Source organism: Pagrus pagrus, assembly GCF_965226575.1.
Source record: "Pagrus pagrus genome assembly, chromosome: 21".
Lineage (NCBI taxonomy): Eukaryota > Metazoa > Chordata > Actinopteri > Spariformes > Sparidae > Pagrus > Pagrus pagrus.
This window is the reverse complement of record NC_140208.1, coordinates 26,137,081-26,162,214: the sequence shown is the minus strand read 5'-3', so window position 1 is coordinate 26,162,214 and position 25,134 is coordinate 26,137,081. Positions and strand designations below refer to the sequence as shown.

General features: G+C 40.8%; 1 protein-coding gene across 13 annotated transcripts in view; it reads left to right on the top strand.

Annotated features, from left to right (window-relative positions):
• Positions 1-25,134, top strand: part of ryr2a (ryanodine receptor 2a (cardiac)) — a 333,069-nt gene that overhangs the window by 280,884 nt on the left and 27,051 nt on the right. For all 13 annotated transcript variants that reach the window (XM_084342544.1, XM_084342552.1, XM_084342553.1 and 10 more), the window contains 12 exons: positions 2,071-2,151; positions 4,121-4,209; positions 4,792-4,920; positions 5,324-5,428; positions 6,193-6,274; positions 18,052-18,210; positions 18,321-18,475; positions 21,255-21,470; positions 21,614-21,886; positions 22,438-22,644; positions 22,731-23,045; positions 24,771-24,841. In XM_084342544.1, the coding sequence (XP_084198670.1) occupies positions 2,071-2,151; positions 4,121-4,209; positions 4,792-4,920; positions 5,324-5,428; positions 6,193-6,274; positions 18,052-18,210; positions 18,321-18,475; positions 21,255-21,470; positions 21,614-21,886; positions 22,438-22,644; positions 22,731-23,045; positions 24,771-24,841 (1,882 nt within the window). The remainder of the gene's footprint in view (positions 1-2,070; positions 2,152-4,120; positions 4,210-4,791; positions 4,921-5,323; positions 5,429-6,192; positions 6,275-18,051; positions 18,211-18,320; positions 18,476-21,254; positions 21,471-21,613; positions 21,887-22,437; positions 22,645-22,730; positions 23,046-24,770; positions 24,842-25,134) is intronic.

The window sequence follows — 25,134 nt, the reverse complement described above, 5'->3', positions numbered from 1 at the left end:
GCCGTTTTACAGATGCCCCTTCACGATGGGTTTATTGTTGTTTACTTCTCTGTTACAACTGTTTACGGCGCATTGGTGACGTGAAACATGACGTCAGTGACATACAAAGTAATCCTTCAGACAAATATCACAGACAGACTGCCTTGCCTGGGAAGTGGGAATGGGGTCAATAGGTGATTTTTAGCAGGTTGACCCGTGTTTAAAAAAACCTGTGTAGAACCACTATTTTTGGTGGAAAAGCGGTATAATGCTCTATTTTCATATGGAAACCTAATTCAAAACCAGAATGTACTGGAGATTACAGGAATGTGCAACAACTCACCTTTACAAAAATAAAACTGCATGTATTAACCAAGAGCCTGAAGCAATAGACAGATGTTCAGAGGCCAGAAGGAATGCAGCTTCTGTGCTGTAGACGTAGGAGTAGTTTGGGTGGGGCAGCCAAAGAGATGGACCTCAAAAAGGTCTCAGAAAGACATTAGATGACTTAGGAAGTCCCAGACTGTTTTAAGCAAAGCAGCTGAACTGCAGACATTGATGGCGATATTGTTTGTCAATGAAAGGAACATTTTCAGGAACTCCCGAGTCCAAACAACACAACCATTGTGGAGGAGACTTGAGACTTAAGGGAAGCCCATATTCTGGTGAAGTCACCGAGGAAGTTGAGCCACCAGAAATGAAGGAGATTTGCCTAAGATGAAGATGGCTCTGGGTACTTGTGGGCTTTCTTGATTGACATACCTCTTGAATGTTATGTGGAGGTCGAGGACAATTTATCTCTGCCCCCTTATCCTGATCAGGATCATAGGGTTGAGCAAATCCAAGCACTCATTGGGTGAAAAGCATGGTACACCCTGGACAGGATCTGGATTGAAACCAGCATGTTTGCGCCTTGAGGCAACAATACTAATCACTGCATCCCTGTGTCTCCACTATAAATGCTCCATCAGTTTTCTAATCTTTCAAGCAGTTATTTTGTATTGATGATTGATTAAACTATTTTCACCTGATATTTTTGTATTAGTCATACCAAGTTTTGTTTGGCATTGTACAAATGGATATCAGCTACAGTCAGCACAAATGCAGTCTTTTTGTGCCATAAGTAAAACTAAACCTCTGACATCCTGGTGGGACTGATCTATAGATAAGGAAATGTCGCACTGCCACTAAATTATCTGCATTGATAAAGAAAAATGCACTTTCAGTCTTGTTTCAGACCTACAGATTTTTCTCCCTCAGCCCAGTTCAGTTTGTGGTCATACTTTATGGATGTATTCTGTTAATGTGTCTGTTAATGTTATTGTATAAGTTATTGTATAGTGTCTCATCTTCTGTTCTCTGATCCTCTTTTCCTTTTGCATTCCACACGGTTCAAAGCAGCATTTTAACACAGTCAGAGAAGCTGTCCTCGACTTCCTCAATGTATTTTTAATCTATGCAGAAGCTACAATTTCAGGCAGCTACCAGCACGTTATACTGTAAACCAAAGCAGCTTTGAGAAAACATGAGGAGTCTAAATCTAGTCCTGACTATAAAATGCTGCAGTTTAAAAACCAATCCACATCACTCCACCACCAAGTGCTGTGGCTGCCCACTGCTCATCCAAAAGTGTGTGTGTGTGTGTGTGTGTGTGTGTGTGTGTGTGTGTGTGTGTGTGTGTGTGTGTGTGTGTGTGTTTTTGTTAGGTAAGAATGGTGTTTTATGACCATTCACCTTTTATTGAAAGAAAACACTGGGGATTTTCTCACATTAGCACTATCTCTTTTTAACACTGCTTCACTCTCCATCTTCTTGTCTGTCTATCCCTCTCCTATATGTTGTCTGCTTTTGTCTCCTCTGTTCTCTGACTTTCTTTATGTGTATGTGTGTCTGTATATATGAATGTGTGTGTGCATTCATGTGTATGTTTGCACATGCATGTGTTCTTGTGTGTATGTTTGTGCATACCTGTGTATGTGCTTGTGCATATGTGTGTCTGCATGTGTGTCTGTCTGTGTATGTGCGTGTGTGTGTGTGTGTGTGTGTGTGTGCATGTATGTGTGTGGGTGTGTGTTTCTTCTCTCTGGCCAGGTGAGAAGGTCATGCAGGATGATGAGTTCACCTGTGACCTTTTCCGCTTCCTGCAGCTGCTCTGTGAAGGACACAACTCAGGTGTGTGTGTGTGTGTGTGCAAGTTCTCTGGTTTATCTGAGGAGAATGTCTGCTGGCTACCAACTCAACCTTTGTTGAGCTTTAGAAATTATTTAACTGCAAATTCCTCACAAAGAGTATGCGATTGCAGATTGAAAATGTGTTTTTACATGTCTCTATTAATCCACTGATTAATGCGTTAAAGGGCCCTTTATTAACAATATAATGATGTGTTCAGACCAAATGCAAAATTAATTTTGTCTTGCGGTACTCATGTGTGTTTGATCGTGGGGTCACTTATTTTTATTCACGTTACTTGCACAAGTGTGTATTTGCGCCAAACAGCCAGAACACTGTACTGTACTTTAGCTGTAAGCTAGCAGGCATCATGGCATACTCCATGCCTTGTGTGTATGTCTGTGTGTGTAGTTAAATTCAGTTTAGCCTCTCAGGTGAATTCAGGAGGCCAACTCACCATCGACTCAGGATCTCCATCTTCTTTTTCCCCTCTCCTTTTCATTAAAAAGTACACTTCCTCTCCAGCTCCAGCTCCATTCAGCAGTCAACATTACAGAATGTAAACACCCGACAAGGGGGGGCACCTCTGCAGATCTCTGCTACATTCAGGTTGATAAACAGTAGGAGTGAAGATAAATCCTAAACTTTTTTTAATCCCAAATGTTTATAAAGTCATCTTTGAGCTCTCCTCCCGTCTGTAAAAAGCTCTGGATCAGAGCAGAATCTGATGGGACTCTGTCACGGCTGTTTCCCCTGAAGATTTGGCTCTACAACCGACTCTCTTTTACCGACATTGCCGGGTCTTTTTTCACTGAGAGTTCAATATACTCACAAATATGTGGTATTTGTGTATTCGTGAGTATATGCAAATTCCACTTTGCATTGACTTTGTATGTAATTTAAACGCGCAAAAATTCTCCTTGTGTTCGGTCTGAGCACCCAATAAGATTTCATCTGTGTAGATTTTATCCTGGTGTCTGAGGCATAATACAAAATGTCATGCAATATTTGGTCACACTTCATTTTACTGGTCCAGAAATTTCATGGTAAGTACGTGGTATTTACCAAGCAACAATTACCCCCAAGTTACCACAATAATTACCTTCAAGTTAATTGAAAATCACCTCAGTTTAATTTAATATCAATATTCTGCTGTTTTCCACCAAGCGGTTAATAAATAGCTGGTCATTTTCTAAATACATTTCCAGGAAACTTCCAACTGGTTCCTGCTTTACTTCTGCTGATCATGCCATTTTAATTTCCAGCTAGTTTCTGTCCAAATTCCCCTCAACAGGCCACTAAATTGAGGTGAGTTGTTACAACTAGTTTCTGACCAACTTCTGCAGGTCAATACAATTAGGTACTGTGCATTTTTTAACCATTTACATTCCTACCAATTTAACAATCAACGATTGGGTGTTATCTGTTTCTCTGTCACATTCTCTCTCACTGACACACACACACACACACACACACACACACACATATACACACTTAAATGAATATCACATTTATTTTCCTTTTATTTATTTATTTCTTAATGTATTGGGGTTTTTTTTTTATAAAAAGGTGACATTTAGAGTGAGTCTTTTAGGCCTCAATAGGCAATTATGGAACTCAACTTTTAAAATGGGAAATTGGTAACTTGATTCTCGATTACGAAGTTGAATGTCAGTAATAAGCAATTTATAGTGGCTAACTATTAAAAAAAAGACATTTAGGAAAACTGGAATGTTTAAAAGAAATTACCAGCTATTTATTAACTGCCATTTATTATTGAAACATGTTGGGGTAATTAAAAATGGAGGTAATAATTGTGGTAATTAGGGGGTTATTTAAAATAAATTTCAAATAACTTACTTACAATATGAAGTTTGACCCAATAATTTACAAAAATGTTACCACTACTGTTATTTGTTTGAACACATTTTACAAGCACAAAATTACGATATTTTGCAATATCCTTTTTCAGATTTCCAGAACTATTTGAGGACACAAACAGGGAATAATACGACCGTCAACATCATTATCTCTACTGTCGACTACCTTCTCAGAGTACAGGTCAGCTCCTTTTGTTGACTGGTCCATAATTGACTTATTTTCTTAAGTTGAAACCATAATTGTGAGAAATGTTTCGTGTACTACAAAGCTTCACCAAACTTTCTAACTGCATGGGGTGAGTAGATGATGACTGAATTTTCTTTTATGGGAGAATGATTTTATGTGTAGAATTGTAAAATCATTACCTAACATGGTAACAATGTCCTTAATAAATGCTTCTGATATGTACCTCTTCAGTTGGCATCATGTCCCAAGTGAGTGAAATGGTAACCTATTGAAACATATCATAACGGAGGCAACAAATGGCTGAAACCATGAAAATAACATGTAGATTTTTCAAATATTAGTTGCCTTTTTGTCATCAAAAATATTTGTCCATTTTTTTTTTTCACTTTGCCAATACCTTCTGTCCAAAGTGGTATTTTGATTTCTCTACTGCTGCTGTCACTACAGCTACTACTGCTACTTAGAATAATAATACAAATGGTTAAAAGCTGCTTCCTCAATGTATTTACTCATAGTTAATCAGTCTTATTCTTGTCTTCTTTTCTTCCCCTTCCTTCCCTCTTATGCCTCCTCCAGGAGTCTATCAGTGATTTCTACTGGTATTATTCTGGTAAAGATGTCATTGACGAGCAGGGCCAGAGGAATTTTTCCAAGGCGATAAATGTAGCCAAGCAGGTTTTCAATACACTGACCGAGTACATCCAGGTATGAGAAGATACTGACACATGTAGTTCTCAGAGTCTTCTCAAAGTTGATGAAAAGGCCTTAAATAATCCAAATTGAAGGTGTTTTAGAGCCATTAGTAGTTGTAAGAGATCCTTTTTACTCCAGTGAGCTGTTGTTTATTCAGATGCCTAAATGAAGTAAGGCAGAGATAATATTTATTTGGCAGAGTTAGAGGAAATGTTTACACTTACAGTTATAATAATAAGAAAAGTTTTGTGATAGCAAAAGCTATGGTAGTCTGCTTTGGGTATGAAAGGAAAACAGCTGTCTGTGTGGAGTAATTGGCAGCTTGAAAAGCAACATGACATTGATATTCTACCATCTGTACTATCTTTTTTTGTAAGATGTGATGGGATTCTTATTGTTACTTATGATGTTGTAGGGTCCGTGTACTGGCAACCAGCAGAGTTTGGCCCATAGTCGACTGTGGGACGCTGTGGTTGGTTTTCTCCATGTCTTCGCTCATATGCAAATGAAATTGTCTCAGGTGAGTTAAAGTCACTGTGTGGGTCATAGACAGTGGTTCTCCACCTTTTTGGGGGGTTATTTTAGAGAAGCGTTATCGTGTGTCTCTGGATGCTGGACACTAAGTTGCTTCACCAACAGCAGAACTATCCCTCTTGTAAATTTTAACCACAGAGACAACACAGTTACAATAAGGAAGGGGCATCCATTTTCCTGAGCTGAAGCAATACACCTTGTGTTGGTGCAATTGTAGGCTGTGTAGTTGACACTTTGACATCCAGTCCCGTGATGGCAGTATGGAAAGCTCACAGAGGCACTGAAGTAAAGCGTCCTTGGTATGGGAGCGATTCACCGTTTTGTCTTGTCCCATTGGTGTAAACTGACAGATTTGTTGCTGAGCATATGGTTTCAAAACAGTCATCCCACATCGCACTGTGAGAGGTTCAAAGATAGGCTGGGACAAAACATTACTGATGATTAAGTGGGTAAAGACAAATATTAGAACAAGAAGAACAGTTTGATGAGTTCAGAAAATGACATCACTTTACTGTAATGTAGCCTTTAAAATGCCCTAGGAAGAACCAGACTCATTCGCCTGGACCTCCTGTTCTCTTTCTTAATTTTTTACATTAATGGCCCCTAATACCTTCAAATATGATAGTTTAAAATGAAAATTATCAATGCAAAAAGCTCTCTGGATCAGTTCTTTCTGAAATGGTTGAACAACATGAAGACGGATGGGAAATTCTTAACACAACTTTGTCTTTCTTTCTTTTTTCACCTCAGGACTCCAGTCAGATAGAGTTACTGAAGGAATTGATGGATCTGCAGAAAGATATGGTGGTCATGCTGCTGTCTATGCTGGAGGGTAGGTTTGTTTTCATGAGTACACCTGTATTAAAAATTAAAGCAGGGGCATTTTTACTGGCAGAGCCACACAGGGTTGTCATCAAAGTATTTACACTGTGTATTGACTTTTGCTTAATCAGTCTTTAGTCGTGTTTGCTAAGTGTATTTCTACAAATTGTGGATATATCTAAAATTAAAAAAGGCACTGAGTGAGTTGTTGTCTATTAGATCTGCAATGGTTATTAACCTTTTAGATGTCAACTATTAAAGCAACATTGTATTTTTGGTACAGTGTCTTGTAACAGGGTGATTGGTGTCTCTGTCACTTGTTTCTGCACTATGTTACTTCAGTGAGAGGGTAAGACCACAGCGTTACATACATGTTTACTTCAACATGGGGGCGTTGCTAGACACGCTATGGCGTAGACGTGTTTTTGGATAGCTCCGCTAATAACCAAACTAAAACACATTTTTTCCCACACTTTCCGACCTAAATCCTTACACCATGGCTCCTAAACCTGCACCTAAGAAGACTGCACCAAAGGACCCAACTTCAGGCTTGTGTTCGACCGAAGAAAAGTCTGGTGAACTAGCTAGAAGCCACGAGGCTAATGCTACAGCGGGGGATTCGGCCTGCACGCTTTCAATGTCAAAAGAGCCATCGCCATCTGACCTGCTTTTTGCAATCGGTAATCTGAATAAAAGCCTGGAGGACAAATTTGTCAGTCTATCAAGCCAAGTATATCACCGAGACCAAAGAGCATCTCCAGATGCTTGAATCTGGTGTCAATAACCACGATAGTCGCATCGATGCTCTGGAGTCATTCTGCATCACCCTTAAGACGGATAACAAATATATGAAAGTGAAGTTGGAAGACCTAGACTCTAGACGTCAAAACATCAGAATCGTCGGTATCCCAGAGGGCGCTGAGAAAGGAAGACCTACTGAATTTATTGCTGAGCTGATGCCAGCTATATTAGGGAAGGAGCACTTCAAAATGGAGCTCAAAGTTGACCACGCTCACCGGTGTCTCGCTGCCAAGCCGGCCGACAGCGCGCCTCCGAGACCATTTATTGCCAGGCTTCACCATCCACAATCCCGGGACTTAATCCTAAGGCTGGCCAGCGAGAACCATCCCATCCAGTACAACAACAAAAAGATCTTCTTTGTGCCAACGAAAGCAATTCGACGGGGTCCGGGAGAAATGTAAGGCGGCTAAAATCCGCTAGGCTTTCTTCATCCCACCCGCTTCAGGATGACGGTGGACGGCTCTTCCTGCATATTCTCCGACCCAGCTAACGCCAATCACTTCCTTGCTCCCCATCGTGAGTCTCTTTGCCAGGATTAGACCGTGCCTGTGTGTCTCAGGACTGGTACGACGATCAACATCCTACTCCATTCCCTGTGAGTGGAGGCTAAGTACGGTAATAAAGTACAGTAATAATATGTTCGACAATTTAAAAAGTAAAAAAAAAAAAAAAGTGTTGGACAATAAGTGTTTAAGTCGGGAAACTATTTTGCTTCAGTGCCCCGGAAATAACATAACATCTCTCATCTCTCATCTCTCATCTCATCTGTTATACTGTCATGTGGAGCTATGTTTGGCCAGAACTGGTCTCCTTAGTTCTCTGTGTATTCTAGTCACCCTAAGCTTGTTATTAAGGGAGGGTACTACGTTTGGGGTAGTTACCCAGTTATTCTGGGGCTGTTAGTTCTTCTACTTTTTTTGTTCTTTTCCTTTATTGTTTTTTTTTGGCAACCTGTACCTTTTATATGTGTTTGATGATACCACATAAGACACCAACAACTAATGCACAGTGGGAGGGATATAAGATGGTGAGCTGGAATGTGAGAGGTTTGGGCCATATAATGAAACATGCCAAAGTTTTTTCACATTTGAAATCTTTGTCAGCGAACATACTATTTCTTCAAGAAACCCATGTCAAACATGAATTTAAAAACAAATTGAAGGTCAACTGGATAGACCAGATATACCAGGCTAACTTTAGTGCCAAAGCAAGAGCAGTGGCAATATTGTTCAGGAAAAATGTCCCTTTTATCCATTCATCCACTGTCGCTGACCCTGAAAGGTGGTTTCTAATTGTATCTGGCTCTTTAAACTCTACTCCAATTACACTTGTAAATGTATATGGCCCCAACTTCGACAGCCCACTCTTCTTTCAAAAGGTTTTAAACAGCATACCAAACTTGTCTGATAATGTTGTAATTGGCGGAGATTTTCACTGAGGCCATTACAAGAGGCAACATAATATCATTTGTAGGTAATAAGAAGAGAAAAGATAATAATCGACTTAGAGAAATAAATTGGGACTTAGAAAACCTTGAAAACTCTTATAAAGCAAACCCCTCTGATGCAACTCTGGAAGCAATCACCAAGTTGAAATTTGAACATAACAAAACGTGTTGGCTCCATGCAAAACACAACAGAAATACTTTGAATTTGGGGACAAGCCACATAGCCTTTTAGCTAGACAACTAAGGCATACACAAGCGTCCCACGCCATCCATAAAATCAGGGACAAGAATGGCAAATTAATAACCTCCCAAGATGAGATTAACAAATCCTTTGCTAAATTTTACAAAAACTTATATAAATCTAAATGTTCTGTCACTCCGGAAAGTCTCAATGAATTTCTAGCAAAATTGCAGCTTCCTACACTGGATACTGAAGCAGTACTGGTTCTAGAGGCTGATATAGCCCTAGAAGAGATCACATCTGCTACTATGCAATTCCCAAATAACAAAGCCCCTGGGCCAGACAGGTTTAACATTGAATTCTATAAATCATACTTGTCAAAAATCGGCCCCTTCTACGGATGTTGAAGCATTCAAAAGAAACCTCTAAACTGCCGAACACACTCTACCAGGCAAACATAGCTGTTAAACTGAAAAAAGACAGGGACCCTCTAAATATGTCTTCCTACCGCCCCATATCCCTGCTCCAAATGGAAATGAAGATCCTGAGTAAAGTGCTGTCCAACAGACTGTGTAAACACATTCACAAACTAATACACCCTGACCAATCAGGCTTTGTACCTGGTCGCCATATTTACTCTAACCTACCGCGTCTTTTCAACTTAATGTATCATGACCACAAAGAGGAGTGTGCTATCATCGCTTTGGATTCAGAAAAAGCATTTGATCATATAGAATGGAAATTTATGCTATCAACCTTAAACCGATTCGGCTTTGCCAAAAAATGTATAAATTGGATTAATATCATCTATACTCAACCCCAAGCCTTCATTATCACCAATGGTGAGACATCGCAGCCATTTGACCTACAGAGAGGTGTCCGGCAATTCTGCTCCTGCTCCCCACATTTAATTAATTTATGCATTGAAGTGCTTGCCAGCCAAATAAGAGCAGACCCAGATTACAAACCAATTCAAATACATTAGACAAAACACCACCTGTCGCTTTTCGCGGATGACATGACATTGTATTTATCACGCCCCAAGGTGACCCTTCCCCCTTTGTTACACTTAATTGAGAAATTCGACAGCCTCTCCGGATACACTATTAATTGGGACAAAAGTTAATTGCTTCCATTGTCGGATAAGGTAGATCTAGAGTTTCTACACACAATGCCCTTCAAGATTGTATACAATCAAATCAAGAGCTTAGGTATTATTGCTACGAGAAAATATGGAGATCTCTTAAATTCCAACTGGGAAAGTAAGATCCAACAATTACGCCATAACATTGAATTCTGGGATACACTACTAATCTCCCTAGTTGGTCGCATTAATGCCCTGAAAATGGTTACTCTCCCTAGATTCCTATACATGTTCCAATGCTTACCGGCCTATATTTCCCTATACTACTTCAAGAAACTGGACTCCATCATCTCCTCATTTATCTGGAACAACAAGATAGCGAGAATATCAAAGAAGCATCTACAATAGGTACTACTTCAAAGTGGCCATTTCACTCGCGGGGAGCGAGATTCACGCAACGCGTGAAATGTAAGTGACAACTGTAGCCACTAGGTGGAAGCATAGTACTGAATTGCAGCTCAAACGATTTTGGGACAATTCCACATTTGACCACAATGTAGCTGCAATGGAGAGTGGCGCTGTTTTAGGCTACAGGTGGAGTGAATGGAGAGGGGGACTGCTAAACCGTATCAGATTGATTCAGACTGATTGTTTCACAGCGGTGGGACACCTCAGTTATCTGGGTGACCTTGGATAATCACTTGTGCTTTCTTTGTTTTCAGTAGAGCTAAAATATGGACATTAGTTGTTTTTTAAGGAACATTTGTTTTCTGGTAAAATTGCCGACCTGAATTATTGTCCCAGTCCGCCCCCGTGAGCCTATATCACGGCCTGACTGGATGTTGCTTAAATATAAGAATAGCCTATAATAATATCTGATACCCTAAAGACATCTGAGGTTGTAATTTTGCTTGCTCGCTCGCTGCAGCCACGGCTAATAAGCGGAGGCAGAAACAATTACGCACAGCCTACAGAAGTTTCTACGTCCATATAAGCATTTAAGAAATGATTCTTATCAGTTCCATAATAAAGAGAGGATTTTTACTCAACGAATAAATGTATAAAGATCAGTTTTTAGGTTGAAGACACGACAGCAGCACGTATGTCCAGACGCTGATGTGTGTCAGCTGGGGCAGCGGGTCGGTGATCCATAAGACACATGAGAGCATTACGAATGATGTATAGCTCCCCTGGTAGAGCAGCTCCCTCAGTAAGCAGAATCGTCCGCTAGTATGGGTTCGAATCTCAGCGTAGGCAGTACCTTTAGTTAATGTGTTTTCTTTTCTCATCATCATTATGATCACATATAGCTCCAAGTTTGAGCAAATAAATGAGCAAATGAGCATTAATTCTCCGCCGGGCCGCGGCACCAGCTTTCCTGCTTGTGTACATAAAATACATTAATTTCTGACACCACAACTGTAGCGTACCTAATATCAATAGATGATAACCAGAAAAAAAAACAAAAAACGTTCTATTGATCTGATTCACTGGCTTTCTTTCTTTCAGTTGTGGTGTCAGAATTTAACTCAAATATTTGTGCTTTCTATTCCTTATATTTTCTACAACAGGCTTATAGAAAGAAGAACGACGCCACGTCATGTCAGACAGTTTTCTCTAGCTTTATTAAAATACATAATCAGCAGCTTCACAGTAGTCGGATATACAGAAGGTTATTTAAAGCGGAGTGAGTCCCTGAAGCAGTCACCCTGCAGGAGGAGATCCCTTGGCCAAGTGATCAATGTATTTGTTGCAGACCTCTTTGCTGTCCTCAGCGCGCGGGGGTGGGGGTGGGGGCACTGGCGTAGCAAGCTTTTCAAAAGTGTGGGGGATGGATGTGGTCTTTCCAGTTAAGCGAACTTGTTCCAGATGCTTTAACATTTGCATTCCCCCATACTGAGGAATGTGTGTAGGGGACGAGAAGTAAGCACCATCCAGGATGTGTCCATCCTGCATTCGGAGGTGGAGAAGCTCATTAAGCTGTGTCTGGCCCTGCCAATGGCTGCGTTTCCCAGATTCGTTAAGAAGCTCTTAAGTGCTAAGATCTTCTTAGGAGCGCTCTTAAGAACGCTGTGAAAGAAGGATGTGTTTCCCAGAGTCGCTCTTAGCTTAAGAAGATCTTTCACAAAGAAGGAAATGTAAGATCGAGCTGACCCACTCTTAACAGCCTTCTTAGCGACCAAATGCTCAGTGATCAAGCCGCGTCAGGGAAATTTACATCCTCCACTTTTCGAAATAATAAAACAATGCTCAATATTGAAATGCGCTCATAGCTGCGAACCACTGGCGCAAGAAACATAGGTTAATAGAAGAAGAAGGGAAAAAACTTTTTATTGAATTACACGTTTAAGTTTTCCACACACATCTGCATATATGAGTTTATAGTACTACACATAAAAATACAACAACCCTGTGGCATTTCACAGATATCAAGGAAACAGATGTAATTAAACTCAGCTGAACCTCATCCAGAGAGGCTTCACCCGCTACTCTATATAAATGCGTTGCCAAAGTCTGCGTGTGTGAGAAACCATGGCTGCAATACAGCACATTCTCGCTGCGAACCAACAGCGTCGCCGTGCGCGAAGCCAGACGGTTTACATAAATGCATACGTGCGTCAGCACTTCTCCCCACTGGACGTGCTGTCAGACCGGGCTGTCCAGGCAAAGTACCGGCTGCCCCGTGCGGAGATCCAACGGCTGATCACTCTGGTGTCTCCACACATCCAGAGAGCAACCCGCTGCAATTTTGCCCTCAGCCCGGAGGTGCAGCTCCTGGCTGCGCTGCGTTTTTACGCAGTGGGGAGCTTCCTGGAGGTGGTGGGGGACGGCACTGGCCTCAGCAAGGCATCGATGTCACGGAGTGTGGCAGCTGTGACACCGATTCTCCTGCGCCATGCCATGGATGGCACCCTCATTCCAATCCACAATCCCTCCCTGGTGGATCCATGCTGGATCGGTAGAAAGCACTACGCGGCCGTCAACACACACACACACCCACACCCCGCCCACACACACACACACGATACAAGCGTAGCCTAATTGCACCTGTGTGTGTGTGGGGGGGGGGGGTGACTTATGTGTGTGACTTATGCGCTGATAAAGAGGTGGGTGATCGATTTGCCTGGCATCGCTTGATTCAGTTTCAGCAGCACCGCGGTGGACAGCTCCCACTAAGAGCTTCTTAAGAAGCTTCTTTGGCTTGATCTTAAGGTTCTCCTAAGAAGGTAGTTAAGAACGCATCTGGGAAACACCTGTATCTTAGCGCTCCTTCTTAGCCGAACCCTTCTTAAGTCCTTAAGAACGATCGAATCTGGGAAACGGTGCCAATGCTGTTATGTTCCTTAAATGGCTTGATTTAGTGATCACAGTTTCATTTTCTTAACAATAAAGATGCCGTGATCATCCATATAGTTCTCTTATAACTGCACGCCATGATAAAATAACTTCAAATCAAATCTTTAATCATTGATAAAAGTGCGTGCTTCCCCCGCCCCCCCTCTCAGAAAATAGTTCCGACGTCCATGAAGCCAGTGAATCAGATCAATAGAACGTTTTTTTTTTTTTTTCTGGTTATCATCTATTGATATTCGGTACGCTACAGTTGTGGTGTCAGAATTTAATGTATTTTATGTACACAAGCAGGAAAGCTGGTGCCGCAGCCCGGCGGAGAATTAATGCTCATTTGCTCATTTATTTGCTCAAACTTGGAGCTATATGTGATCATAATGATGATGAGAAAAGAAAACACATTAACTAAAGGTACTGCTTGTACTGAGATTCGAACCCATACTAGTGGACGATTCTGCTTCCTGAGGGAGCTGCTCTACCAGGGGAGCTATACATCATTCGTAATGCTCTCATGTGTCTTATGGATCACCGACCCGCTGCCCCAGCTGACACACATCAGCGTCTGGACATACGTGCTGCTGTCGTGTCTTCAACCTAAAAACTGATCTTTATACATTTATTCGTTGAGTAAAAATCCTCTCTTTATTATGGAACTGATAAGAATCATTTCTTAAATGCTTATATGGACGTAGAAACTTCTGTAGGCTGTGCGTAATTGTTTCTGCCTCCGCTTATTAGCCGTGGTTGCAGCAAGCGAACGAGCGAAATCACAACCTCAGATGTCTTTAGGGTCTTTGACGTGTGCACAAAAAAAGACCACAGTTAAACATAAAAGCAAAACGAAAACAGATAAACATAAAATGGGATTATCACCGATAAATACAAAATACAAAGAATAAGACCTTAAAAGACATTTAAAAGGCTTCATAGTGAGTTGTTGATGATGATGATGGCGGATGAATGATTTTTTTCACTAAGTTTGTCCTTGCTAGAGGGACCCTGTAGCGACAGGCTGAAGGAAGGAGTTGGAATGAGGTGTGGAGTGGGTGAGGTATTATTAGCTACATTCTTGTATTTAAGCAACAACGAACAGAAACATAAATCAGGCAACTCTGTCCATTCCCGTTCATGGTCACTGCTCCCTGCTGCTGCATGTTGTCGTCCTCCTGCTCACAGATGCCACCTGGTGGTTGTTTGGGCACATTGCCGCTTCTCACGAAAACACAATTGATCCTCCACTAAAAAGGTGCGTGATTCTCGCGTGAACTCGGCCACAACGAAGTAGTACCTACGGTATGCAAGGACAAATTAAGTGGAAGGTTTGGCCTCCCTCGTTTTCAACTCTATTACTGGGCAGCAAACTTGAGAAATCTGTACCTGTGGTGCAAAAGTCTAACAGCGGACCCCACTCAAATTTCAAAACCTTCTTGGCTTCAGATTGAACAGGCAGCCTGTGGAAGTACATCTCTTTCCGCGCTTTTGAACAGTCCCGCCGAGGCTGAACTCCCAACATACATAGCAAAGCCTGTCATTCTAAATACCTTGAGAACATGGAGGCAAATTCAATCTTTCCTAAATCTCCCAAAGTCTACCTAGATAGCCCTATTTGCAAAAATCATGCTTTCATTCCAGGTTTAGATGATCCCATTTTCTCTATCTGGAAGGATAAGAACATTGTCAAAATTGGAGATTTGTACACCGAGGGGAATCTTGCATTCTTTCAACAACTGCATCAGTCCCACAACATACCATCATCACATTTTTTTAGATATCTCCAAAAAGGAAGCTACAATAGGACCCACTTACCACACTACGAAACCAAGCCGGCACATACTGTACTTGACAGCATTGTTCGCCACAATTTTAACCGCAAGGGATCCATCTCAATTCTATATTCATCCCTGCAGGCCCATTCTGTATTGTCCAACGCTAAATTTAGGAGGACTTGGGTAGAAGAGCTGGGTGCCGAAATCACAGATGATACATGGAAGGCAATTCTAAATAAATTCTCATAAATGTCAGACACCGCCTCATAAAATTCAAGATTGTACATAGACTTTACTACATCAAATCAAGGCTCAATACTATATATTCTGACATTTTCCCCCTGTGCGATTAGTGCAAACAGGACACAGGTACACTCGCCCACCAGCTGTGGCTATGCCCCAGCCTACACTCCTTCTGGGCTCTCATATTTGACTATATATCAAAGTTCTATAATATAACAATAGTACCAGACCCTCTTCTTGCCATATTTGGGCTGTCTGTGAACCCTGCAATAGACAACCACATTGCTCAGGCCATCTCATTCTGCACTCTACTAGCTAAACACCTCATTCTACAACAATGGAAATCTGAGTCTAGCCCTACATTCCACCATTGGCTGAGGGAGCTTGGAAATGTGATTCATATGGAGCGCCTTCGTTATAGCCTTGCCAACAAGAAAAATGTTTTCTTCAAAATCTGGAAACCGCTTCTCGATACATGGTCAGCAACCCAATAGCGATCGTTTGACTTGTAGATCTCATGTCCTTGATAGTACGCGATAAGGTCCTACTCATGGTATTTTACATTCACATAACTGTAGTTGCCAATGTCAGTGCTTTTATTTTATTTATTTATTTATTTGTTTGTTTCTCTCTTTCTTCATTGTTTTTTTTTTCCCTGTTGCCTTTTCGTTCAAAATAATTTCTAGTATTCATGCTATGTTGACTACTTATTGTTATTTTTTATTTTATTTCTCCTTGTATTTACATCTTGTTCAATTTTCTCCATATAGTATTCTTTATATTTGTGCTTTGTTTAAACTGAACATCATCTCACTTTGACTCTGTTTCTCACAGAGGCTTGTTATAGCAATGTACATGCTCCCTGTCCTTGAAAAACCCAATAAACATACTTTGTATAAACATACAAAATTTTTAAAAAAAAAATGTTTTACTTCAGCATACAGGTTTTCAACATATAACATTGTTGTGTTGTATTAACCACAGTGGTGTCACAGTCAGTAACTGTGGGGGGCACTCAATCTCACAAAATGCCAATTTCTACATAATGTTGCTTTAAATTATAATTTTTAGGGCCCAAGCAAGAAACCTGCGAAGGCCCTATTGTATCTGTAAGGATTATTTATTATTATTAGGGCCCAAGCAGGAAACCTGCGAAGGCCCTATCTGTAAGGATTGTTTATTATTATTCTTCTGCCCACTGTATCGCATATTTGGAGGCCAGAACATACCCCAAACTCGGAAACATATGTCACATGTGTGTGCCGCTATTAGAATCCAATGTGATTGGGTGTGGGTGTGGCCAGGGGACTCTATAGTGCCCCCTGGAATATGTTTACCCTCAGCCCCTCCTCCTTCATGCACCTACATGAACGAAAGTCAATACACATATGTATCATGACTAGACACACAAAAAACCCTCTTGGACCCATACCCTCAGTCCAACAGGAAGTTGACCATTTTGGTTCAAAGCAGCCATTTTTACCCATTTCCAGCCTCGTACTTTATTTAACTTGTCCTACAAATTTAACGCCACAGACTTCACAGTCACTAAGTCTCATCCTCATACCTTGATGATGAAAAGTTGTCAAAAGCTTTGCCTACATTATTCCTGGTGGGCGTGACAACGTGGTCAATTTCGATCCCTCGCCATAAAGCAGGAAGTCCTTATAACTTCAACATACAAGTTCCCATCTACACCAAATTGGTTACACATGTAGAGGGGTTCACCCTGAATACGTCTATGCATCAATACTGTGGTGCGTGAAATGATGGCTCCATAGCGCCCCCTGGAATATTTCAAACTTGAAGCCCCGCCTCCTACAAGCACACACATCAACGAAATTCGATACGCATAAGTATCATGACAAGACGCACAAAAAACCCTCTTGGACACATACCCTCAGTCCAACGGGAAGTCTGCCATTTTGGTTCAAAGTTGAGATTTCGCCACCATTTTCACCTATTTAAACCCCATTTCTATGCCTCGTACTTGATTTCACTTGTCCTACAGATTTAGTGCCACAGACTTCACAGTCACTTAGTATTATCCTCATACCTTGATGCTGACACCTTGTCAAAAGCTTTTGCCTCCGATATACCTGGTGGGCGTGGCAGTGCGGTTAATTTCGATGACCCCCTTATGGCTTTTCCCATTCTGTACGGACCCAGTTTCTAAGCCTCGTACTTTAACTAACTCGTCCTACAGATTTAACACTACAGACTTCACATTCACTCAGTAGCATCCTCATACCTTCAACAGCCTGCGTTGTACCTGGTGGTATCCTCAGACCTTGAAGATGATATGTTGTCAAAAGCTTTCGCCTCCGTTACACCTGATAGGCGTGGCGGGGGGTGGTCAATTTCGATCCCTCGCCATAAGCAGGAAGTCCTTACAACTTCAACATACAAGTTCCCATCTACACCAAATTGCTCACACGTAGAGGGTTTAATCCTCAATCCTTCTATGCATCAATACTGCGTCATATCCATAGCGCCACTCACTGGACACAGGAAGTCACTGAAGATGTCACTGTTGTGTTTTGTGTGACACGTATCCCATTTAGGAAATTTCCACAGGCAACGGGCGATATTTTTAATTCTCTGATTCCAGAATATTTTCTGGTTTCTTTCCTTCTCTGTGACAGTAAAATAAATGTCTTTTGGTTGTAGATAAAGCAGGACTTTAGAGGATGTCATATTGGACTTTGAAATAGACCTTTTTCTGACATTTTATAGACCAAATAATTTGTTGATTAATCTAAAGGGTTTTCCATGCATTAATTGACACTGAAAATAATGGTAAGTCTGGGAATAGGCTCAAATATTGCAGATAGTTTGATAAAGGCTTTTAAAATGTGTGTGTTGTGGTTTCAAGAGAATTCCAAGATTGTAAATGTGTTGTCTTGTCTGACAGGTAATGTGGTGAATGGGACCATTGGGAAGCAGATGGTGGACATGTTGGTGGAGTCCTCCAACAATGTGGAGATGATCCTCAAGTTCTTTGACATGTTCCTCAAACTGAAAGACCTGACCTCCTCAGACACCTTCAAGGAGTATGACCCTGACGGAAAAGGCAAGGCTCTGACAACATATTTCCTTCAGAATCATTTGAATGTAAAGAGATTTCCAGAGTGACTTGAAGAGAGCTGCTGATGATTTATAGACTTCTGAATGGGCTCACAGGTGTCATCTCTAAGAGAGACTTCCATAAGGCCATGGAGAGCCATAAACACTACACCCAGTCTGAGACAGAGTTCCTGCTCTCCTGTGCTGAGACTGATGAGAATGAACTGCTGGACTACGAAGAATTTGTGGAGCGCTTTCATGAGCCAGCCAAGGTAAATGTTTTGATGTTTTACATATCTGTTAAAAAGTCTCTAAAGGCCTTGAACTGTCCAAATGTAAGCCCTTCAGAATGATTAATCTGTTATTAAAATCTATTCTTAGAGAATTGTTTAACATCTCACTTTTGTTTTTTCTTATGCCTCTCCATATGTTTGACTTGATAAAGGAGTTGGGGGTATTTTTTTATCTATTGTAGTAGATATTTAGTACAATTCTTTGTATGTTTTTGTATTTCCCGCTTGTGACCCACAGCTCAGTCAGACACCAACAAATCCCTTTGTTTTGTCGCATTTAATTGGAGTCAGGTGGGATAAGAAGTAGATGGTCTTGAACTTGTTTCTAAGCTCGACCTGGACAGCATTGATAAGGAAGAGAGAAAACAACATACTGTGGTATTCACACTGTAGCAACTTTGTACTCATTTGATTCACGTTAGAATGCTTAAAAACTGCCTCTACATTATTTAGTTTAAGGTAGTTTAAAATGATAAAACCTGATTGATTTGTAGGGTGCTGTATGCATCTGCATGTGCTGTCATGCATATGCATTTCACTTTTTAAAGTTGGGTAAAGCTTTAGATTTTAGCCTGCAAATTACAGTGTAACAGCTCAAGAAAATAGACCCAAGTTTTAAGAGAAATCTTTTTGATTCTATCCTCAAGGGTCTTATTTATTTTGAGAATGGATGGTTCAGAACACTGGAGGAAAAAGGCCAAGTTTTAAATGGAGAACCAAACTTGGGAATGTTTTTACATTTACATTTACATTTACATTGACAATGTTGCCAAAGTCTAAATTAATTGTATATACTATATAATTATAACTATATAATTACTCAATACTAAAATGAATTTAGTGTTTTCTGTTTAAGCTTTAATTATTGTCATTGAGCTTTACTATTCCCCACTTTGAGCTTCATATACGATGTTTCCCTTGTCTTATTCGCGTTGCCATTTTCAATCTTTACAATTCAAGCTTTCAGTTTGAGCATTTCCATTTAAGCTTTGGCATTTTCAATTTCTCTATTTTCATTTACTCACTTTACAAGTTATCAATTTACATGTTAAACTTGCATTTGTAATTTCCCTTTTCTTTTCAAGTTTAATTATGCATTGATTATTTCTGTTGGTGTAGTCAAATAATAATCTTTTTAATTTAATCTCTTTCAATTTTCCAGGACTTTCCAGTTTTAATTTATGTCCAAAAATATATTTCTGACAGACATATGCTCTGAGTGCTCTGAAACTGGAACTGTGATTTCCCAAACAACCATTTCTGACTAAATTAATGAACGCACCTTATTTATAGCTCAACAATCAGCAAGCTAATGTTGACCCTATTGTATCTGTAAGGATTATTTATTATTATTAGGGCCCAAGCAGGAAACCTGCGAAGGCCCTATCTGTAAGGATTGTTTATTATTATTCTTCTGCCCACGGTATCGCATATTTGGAGGCCAGAACATACCCCAAAACTCACCAAACTCGGAAACATATGTCACATGTGTGTGACATATGTTAATGGTGACTTTTGATTATTAACCCATGTTTGTATAGTAAACTCCATAACACACCTGGATTCGATGGGTATACCTGCATTTCTCTGCCTGTATATACGTGATACACTCTCGCTGGATGTTTGGAGAGATTTCTTGTATTTCCGTTCATACAGCCTAAAGACTTGTTGTTCTTGTGGCAATGAGCATTGTCCGCATCAACTGTAGTGATGTTCTCTTCACACATTGCAAAATACATGAACATCTTCATTTCCCTAATACAGACAGCAGCACCCTATAAAAATACTGTATAGATTTTCGTATTTTGAGCACGAATGTCGTTCCCTGCAATACCACGCAGTTCCCCCCATTTCCATCATTGCTTTTGATCCTTTATAGTGGGGAATAGAGGTGTGAATCTTCACTGGCCTCGTGATTCGATTAAGATTCAGCCATCAACAATTCAAATGCTAATCAATCCTCTATGCATCTCAGTGTATGGCATCCTCAGTGATCTATATTACTGCACATGGCCACTTTTCATCATTTAAATTTCCCTTTTATTCATTAAGTCCTTCCAATAATCAGACTACAGAAGTCTACAAGATAAAAGCTGCATCTTTTCAATACATCAAACAAAACATTTATCCATCTGCAGTGCCTGACACGTTTGTTGTAATCTACAATAATATTGTTTTCACATGGCAGCTTTAAGATAAGGCATTTATTGACTGCTGCACACATCCTTCTCAGAGTTGGATGGCAAAGTTGACAGTGCCTCCTCAGATCTTGGCTGATTTGCTGGGCTTGCTGTAACAGTTATTATTTTTTTTATTTTATCTAACGTGATTCGTAATTGTTGTGAGGAAGAAGTCACACAGCGTGGTTCTTGTCCAGTTTGTGCTTCCCAGCAAGTTCATTAAAACTATGTGTGCTCCAATATGTCTCACTCGCAGAAGATCTCTTCCTCCCTCCAACATACCTCCTACAATACAGAAGTAAGGTTACCCTAATGTCCGCCCACAATTCAAAGCATTGGAGCAATGTCTCAACATAACTTTATTGTCCAGCTGAGGCTGGACAATAAACAATCAACATAAGCTACAGACTCTTGATCATGCTCTGTCTCTGCGTCAATGCAGAATCTTCCACATCCACATCGCGATGCATGTTACGATCAAGAAATGTCCACACCTCTAGTGGGGGAAGTGCTGAAAAGGAAAACTTTTTTATTCAAAAGTAATAAAAAGTCATTTAAGTGAACTGTGTTTTCAAAAGGACATTGGCTTCAATGTGGCGGTTCTCCTGACCAATCTCTCGGAGCACATGCCTCATGACACACGGCTGCAGACCTTCCTGGAGCTGGCAGAGAGCGTCCTGAATTACTTCCAACCCTACCTGGGCCGGATTGAGATCATGGGCAGTGCAAAGCGCATCGAGAGGGTCTACTTTGAGATCAGCGAGTCCAGTCGAACACAGTGGGAGAAACCTCAGGTAAGGATATAGATCAGATTTATACAGCATAAATCAATGAACATAAAATGTGTCACTTCAACTAGACAACACTTTGATTTGGTTACACTGTTCAATAGTGACAAAGCAATTCATAAATCTCACTTATTTTACCTTCTGTCCAGGTCAAAGAATCCAAGCGCCAGTTCATCTTTGATGTGGTAAATGAAGGAGGGGAGAAGGAGAAGATGGAACTGTTTGTGAACTTCTGCGAGGACACCATCTTTGAAATGCAGCTGGCAGCTCAGATGTCTGATGCTGGTGAGCGGTCAGCAGTCAAAGAGGAGAGTGAGCGGGAGAAGCCAGACGAGGAGAACCCTGAGATGGGATTCTTCTCTGTGACCACCATCCGCATGGCACTATTAGCTCTGCGCTACAATGTCATGCTGCTCATAAAGGTCAGAGCACACACAGCCCCAAACACAGCTGATGATCAGACAAATAGTAAATAGTAATGTCTGTGTGTCAAGTATCTGGCCACAAACGCAGCACAAAAATGCTTTTTTGATTCATAAACTGTCATTCATTAAGTGAGCTATGGAGGTTTCCTATTGAATTTTCTTTGAAAAAAAAAAATGTAAATTGAGAAAGAGATGTTTTAGTTTTACCATTTTTTTAGAACCTTTCAAACTGATGGTAGGCTTATTCCTAGCCAGTAGCTCACAAATGTTATTGAGCAAAATTAATGTGACACATCAGATACACATTGGCCACTGCCATCAGTGAATGTCATCTGATTCCGGTGGTTGGCTGATGAATCTGTCCATCCCTAATAATCAGTCAGTTAACCAGACTAAAGGTGTAGGTTGTTCATGATACATAACTGTTGATGGTGTTTGATTGGGTTACATGACAATGTGTAAATGTTGGGCATTGAACAATCTTGTTCTTACTCAACAGCTAGCACCACTGAACAAGTAATTCACCTCCACTTTTTCTCTCTCTTCAGGTGCTGTCCATGAAGAGTTTGAAGAAGCAGATGAAGAAGTTAAAGAACATGACAGTGAAGGACATGGTGACCACCTTGGTGTCTTTCTACTGGACAGTGCTGCTAGGCCTCCTCCATGCGGCGTTCAGTGTGGCCCGGGGATTTTGTCGAATCTTCTACAACACCTTCATGGGGGGCAATCTGGTGGAGGGAGCCAAGACCATAAAGGTTTCTGTGTATAATTAAAGGGTCACTTAAACAAACTAAATATATTAAGAGTTGTTCCTAAATACATAAACTCCCTCCATCTGCAGGTGTCAGAGCTGCTGGCCAACATGCCTGATCCCACCCAGGACGAGGTGAGGGGTGAAGGGGAGGACAGAGAGAAGAGAGCCTCTGACCGCAGCTCCCCAAAGGAGGACCTGGCTGACCTGGCAGTCAACACCAGCGAGACTGAGCTGCTCTCAGACATTTTTGGCCTCGACTTAAGAAGAGAGGGGGGCCAGTACAAGATCACCCCACATAACCCCAACGCCAGCCTGACTGAACTGCTCAACTCTCCGGTTCCTTCCCAAACCCCTCCAACTCCACCCACAGCACCCCCACCTGAGCTGAGACGGAGGCATCAGGTGAGTCTATGCTATTGTTTTATAATCTTTTCTTTCCTTCCTTATTGGCACTAAATACAAACCATAGCAAATGGGAATGTTATTAGTTTTGGTCATAAGCCAAAGATGCTGGCAGCTAGAGGAAAAGTCAGAGGACCATGAAAGCTATTACAGTTTATCCTGAGAGGAATATCAATAGTTGATCGCTGTTGAGATATTTCAGTCTGGACCAAAGTGGTGGACCGACCAGCAGACTGACATTGACAAAGAGTCAGAAAGTTTGCGAGGAAAACAATATCCTTAGCTGTTATTTATGAAGAGTTTATCAGTCAAGAACTCTGCTGTGCGGGTGTGGTTTGATAAGATTTGACTGATCGTAATTAATCAACCCACGAGCTGTCTTCAGATTCTGACTCAAATATTGCTTAATCTTGTTTGGTGTAAGTCCTGCTCACTTCCAACCTACGGAAGCCGAGAACGGCCATGGATTTTTCTTCTTTTTATGCACTGTTATCTTGTGATAACAACTTATTATCTCGATATAACAAATATTGTTTTCACGTGATAACGAATTAATTATTTCGTTATCTCAACGACTCTTTACTACCGTGGTAAGGTAGACAACGAGCTACAACCGTATTTTCATCGAAGCAAGCGCTCCTCCGGCTGGACAAATAACATTGGTCTCTATGGTCAGCCGTCTGTGAGACAAGGGCGCAGGGACGACAAAGTGCAACCCCGAAAAGAGATGCTACAAAAAATATTCAATAACTTCCCCATTATTCAGTGTAGTGTCACCAAAATCACTCCACACATCAATGGTCTCCTGCTGGTTATACTTAGTTTGGACAAATGTGGTTTGGCATAACTTTGAGGAATTTCTGGAGGCAAATTTTCAATGGAATCTGAAGCATTGAGTATTGAAAATTTCTTTGCTCATCATAGTGGCTTTGCAGTAAAAACTGAAAAATGAACATTGCAGGTAGAGCTTAATTATTAAAAGTTGCTCCTGATTGGCTGGTGAATTAGTCACCCAATCATCATTTGATTGGTTCAAAGGCAGTGGCCATGAGACAGCCATGACATTATACAGTTGTAGTATAACCAACAGGGAGACCCCTGGTTTGAACTAATTTTGGTGACACTACACTGAATAAGAGTCAAGTTATTGAATATTATTCAATTCCCCAAAATTATGCAGACATTTGTCCAAACTAACAGTTGTAGTATAACCAGCAGGAGACCATTGATGTGTGGAGTGATTTTGGTGACACTACACTGAATAATAGTGAAGTTACTGAATATTTTTTGTAGCATCTCTTTTCGGGGTTGCACTTTGTAGACGGTCCCTGCGCCCTCGTCTCACAGACGGCTGACCATAGATCGTGATAACAAAATAATGAATTTATTATCACGAGAAAACAATCGTTGTTATATCGAGAGAACGAGATAATTAGTCGTTATCACGAGATAACAGTGCATAAAAAGAAGAAAAATCCATGGCCGTTCTCAGCTTCCGTACCAACCAGTGAGAACAGCAAAGTGATAAAAAAAGAGAAGACCGAAATCTCCTGTATCGAATTATCCAAACAATTCTAACTTTGGCAGAAAACTGTGTTATGATAGGATCCGGCCAGCAGATTAAGAAAATGAGTTTTGAAGACCTTTAAGCCTTGCAGCTAGCATGACTAAAATAAAGTCTCACACAAATTGGCTTTTTTGTCTAAAAGTTTTTCTCTGTTTCAGTCGAAGAGCTCTTCCTCAGATGAGAAGGAGGCAACAGCAGAGACAGAGCGCGAACCTGAGAAAACATCGGAGTATGTACACATTTCACTATTTAATCTACCAGGCATCGTAACAGCACAGACAAATACCCACTATGTGTGTAGTGTACACACCTATGAAAAGCCATTATAACACAGTCACACAGGAGTTACAACCTGACCACTACTGAATGAATTGTTTATTAGAAGGGCACTTTGACAAAAGTTCTTAACTCAAGATTCTCTTTCTAGCTTTTTGTCCAGGGCTTTCAACCACACTTCAGTCTTCCTTAGCAGCCAGAGTTATCTCAGTTGACAGAAGTTGTACACTTGATAGGGGTGGGAGG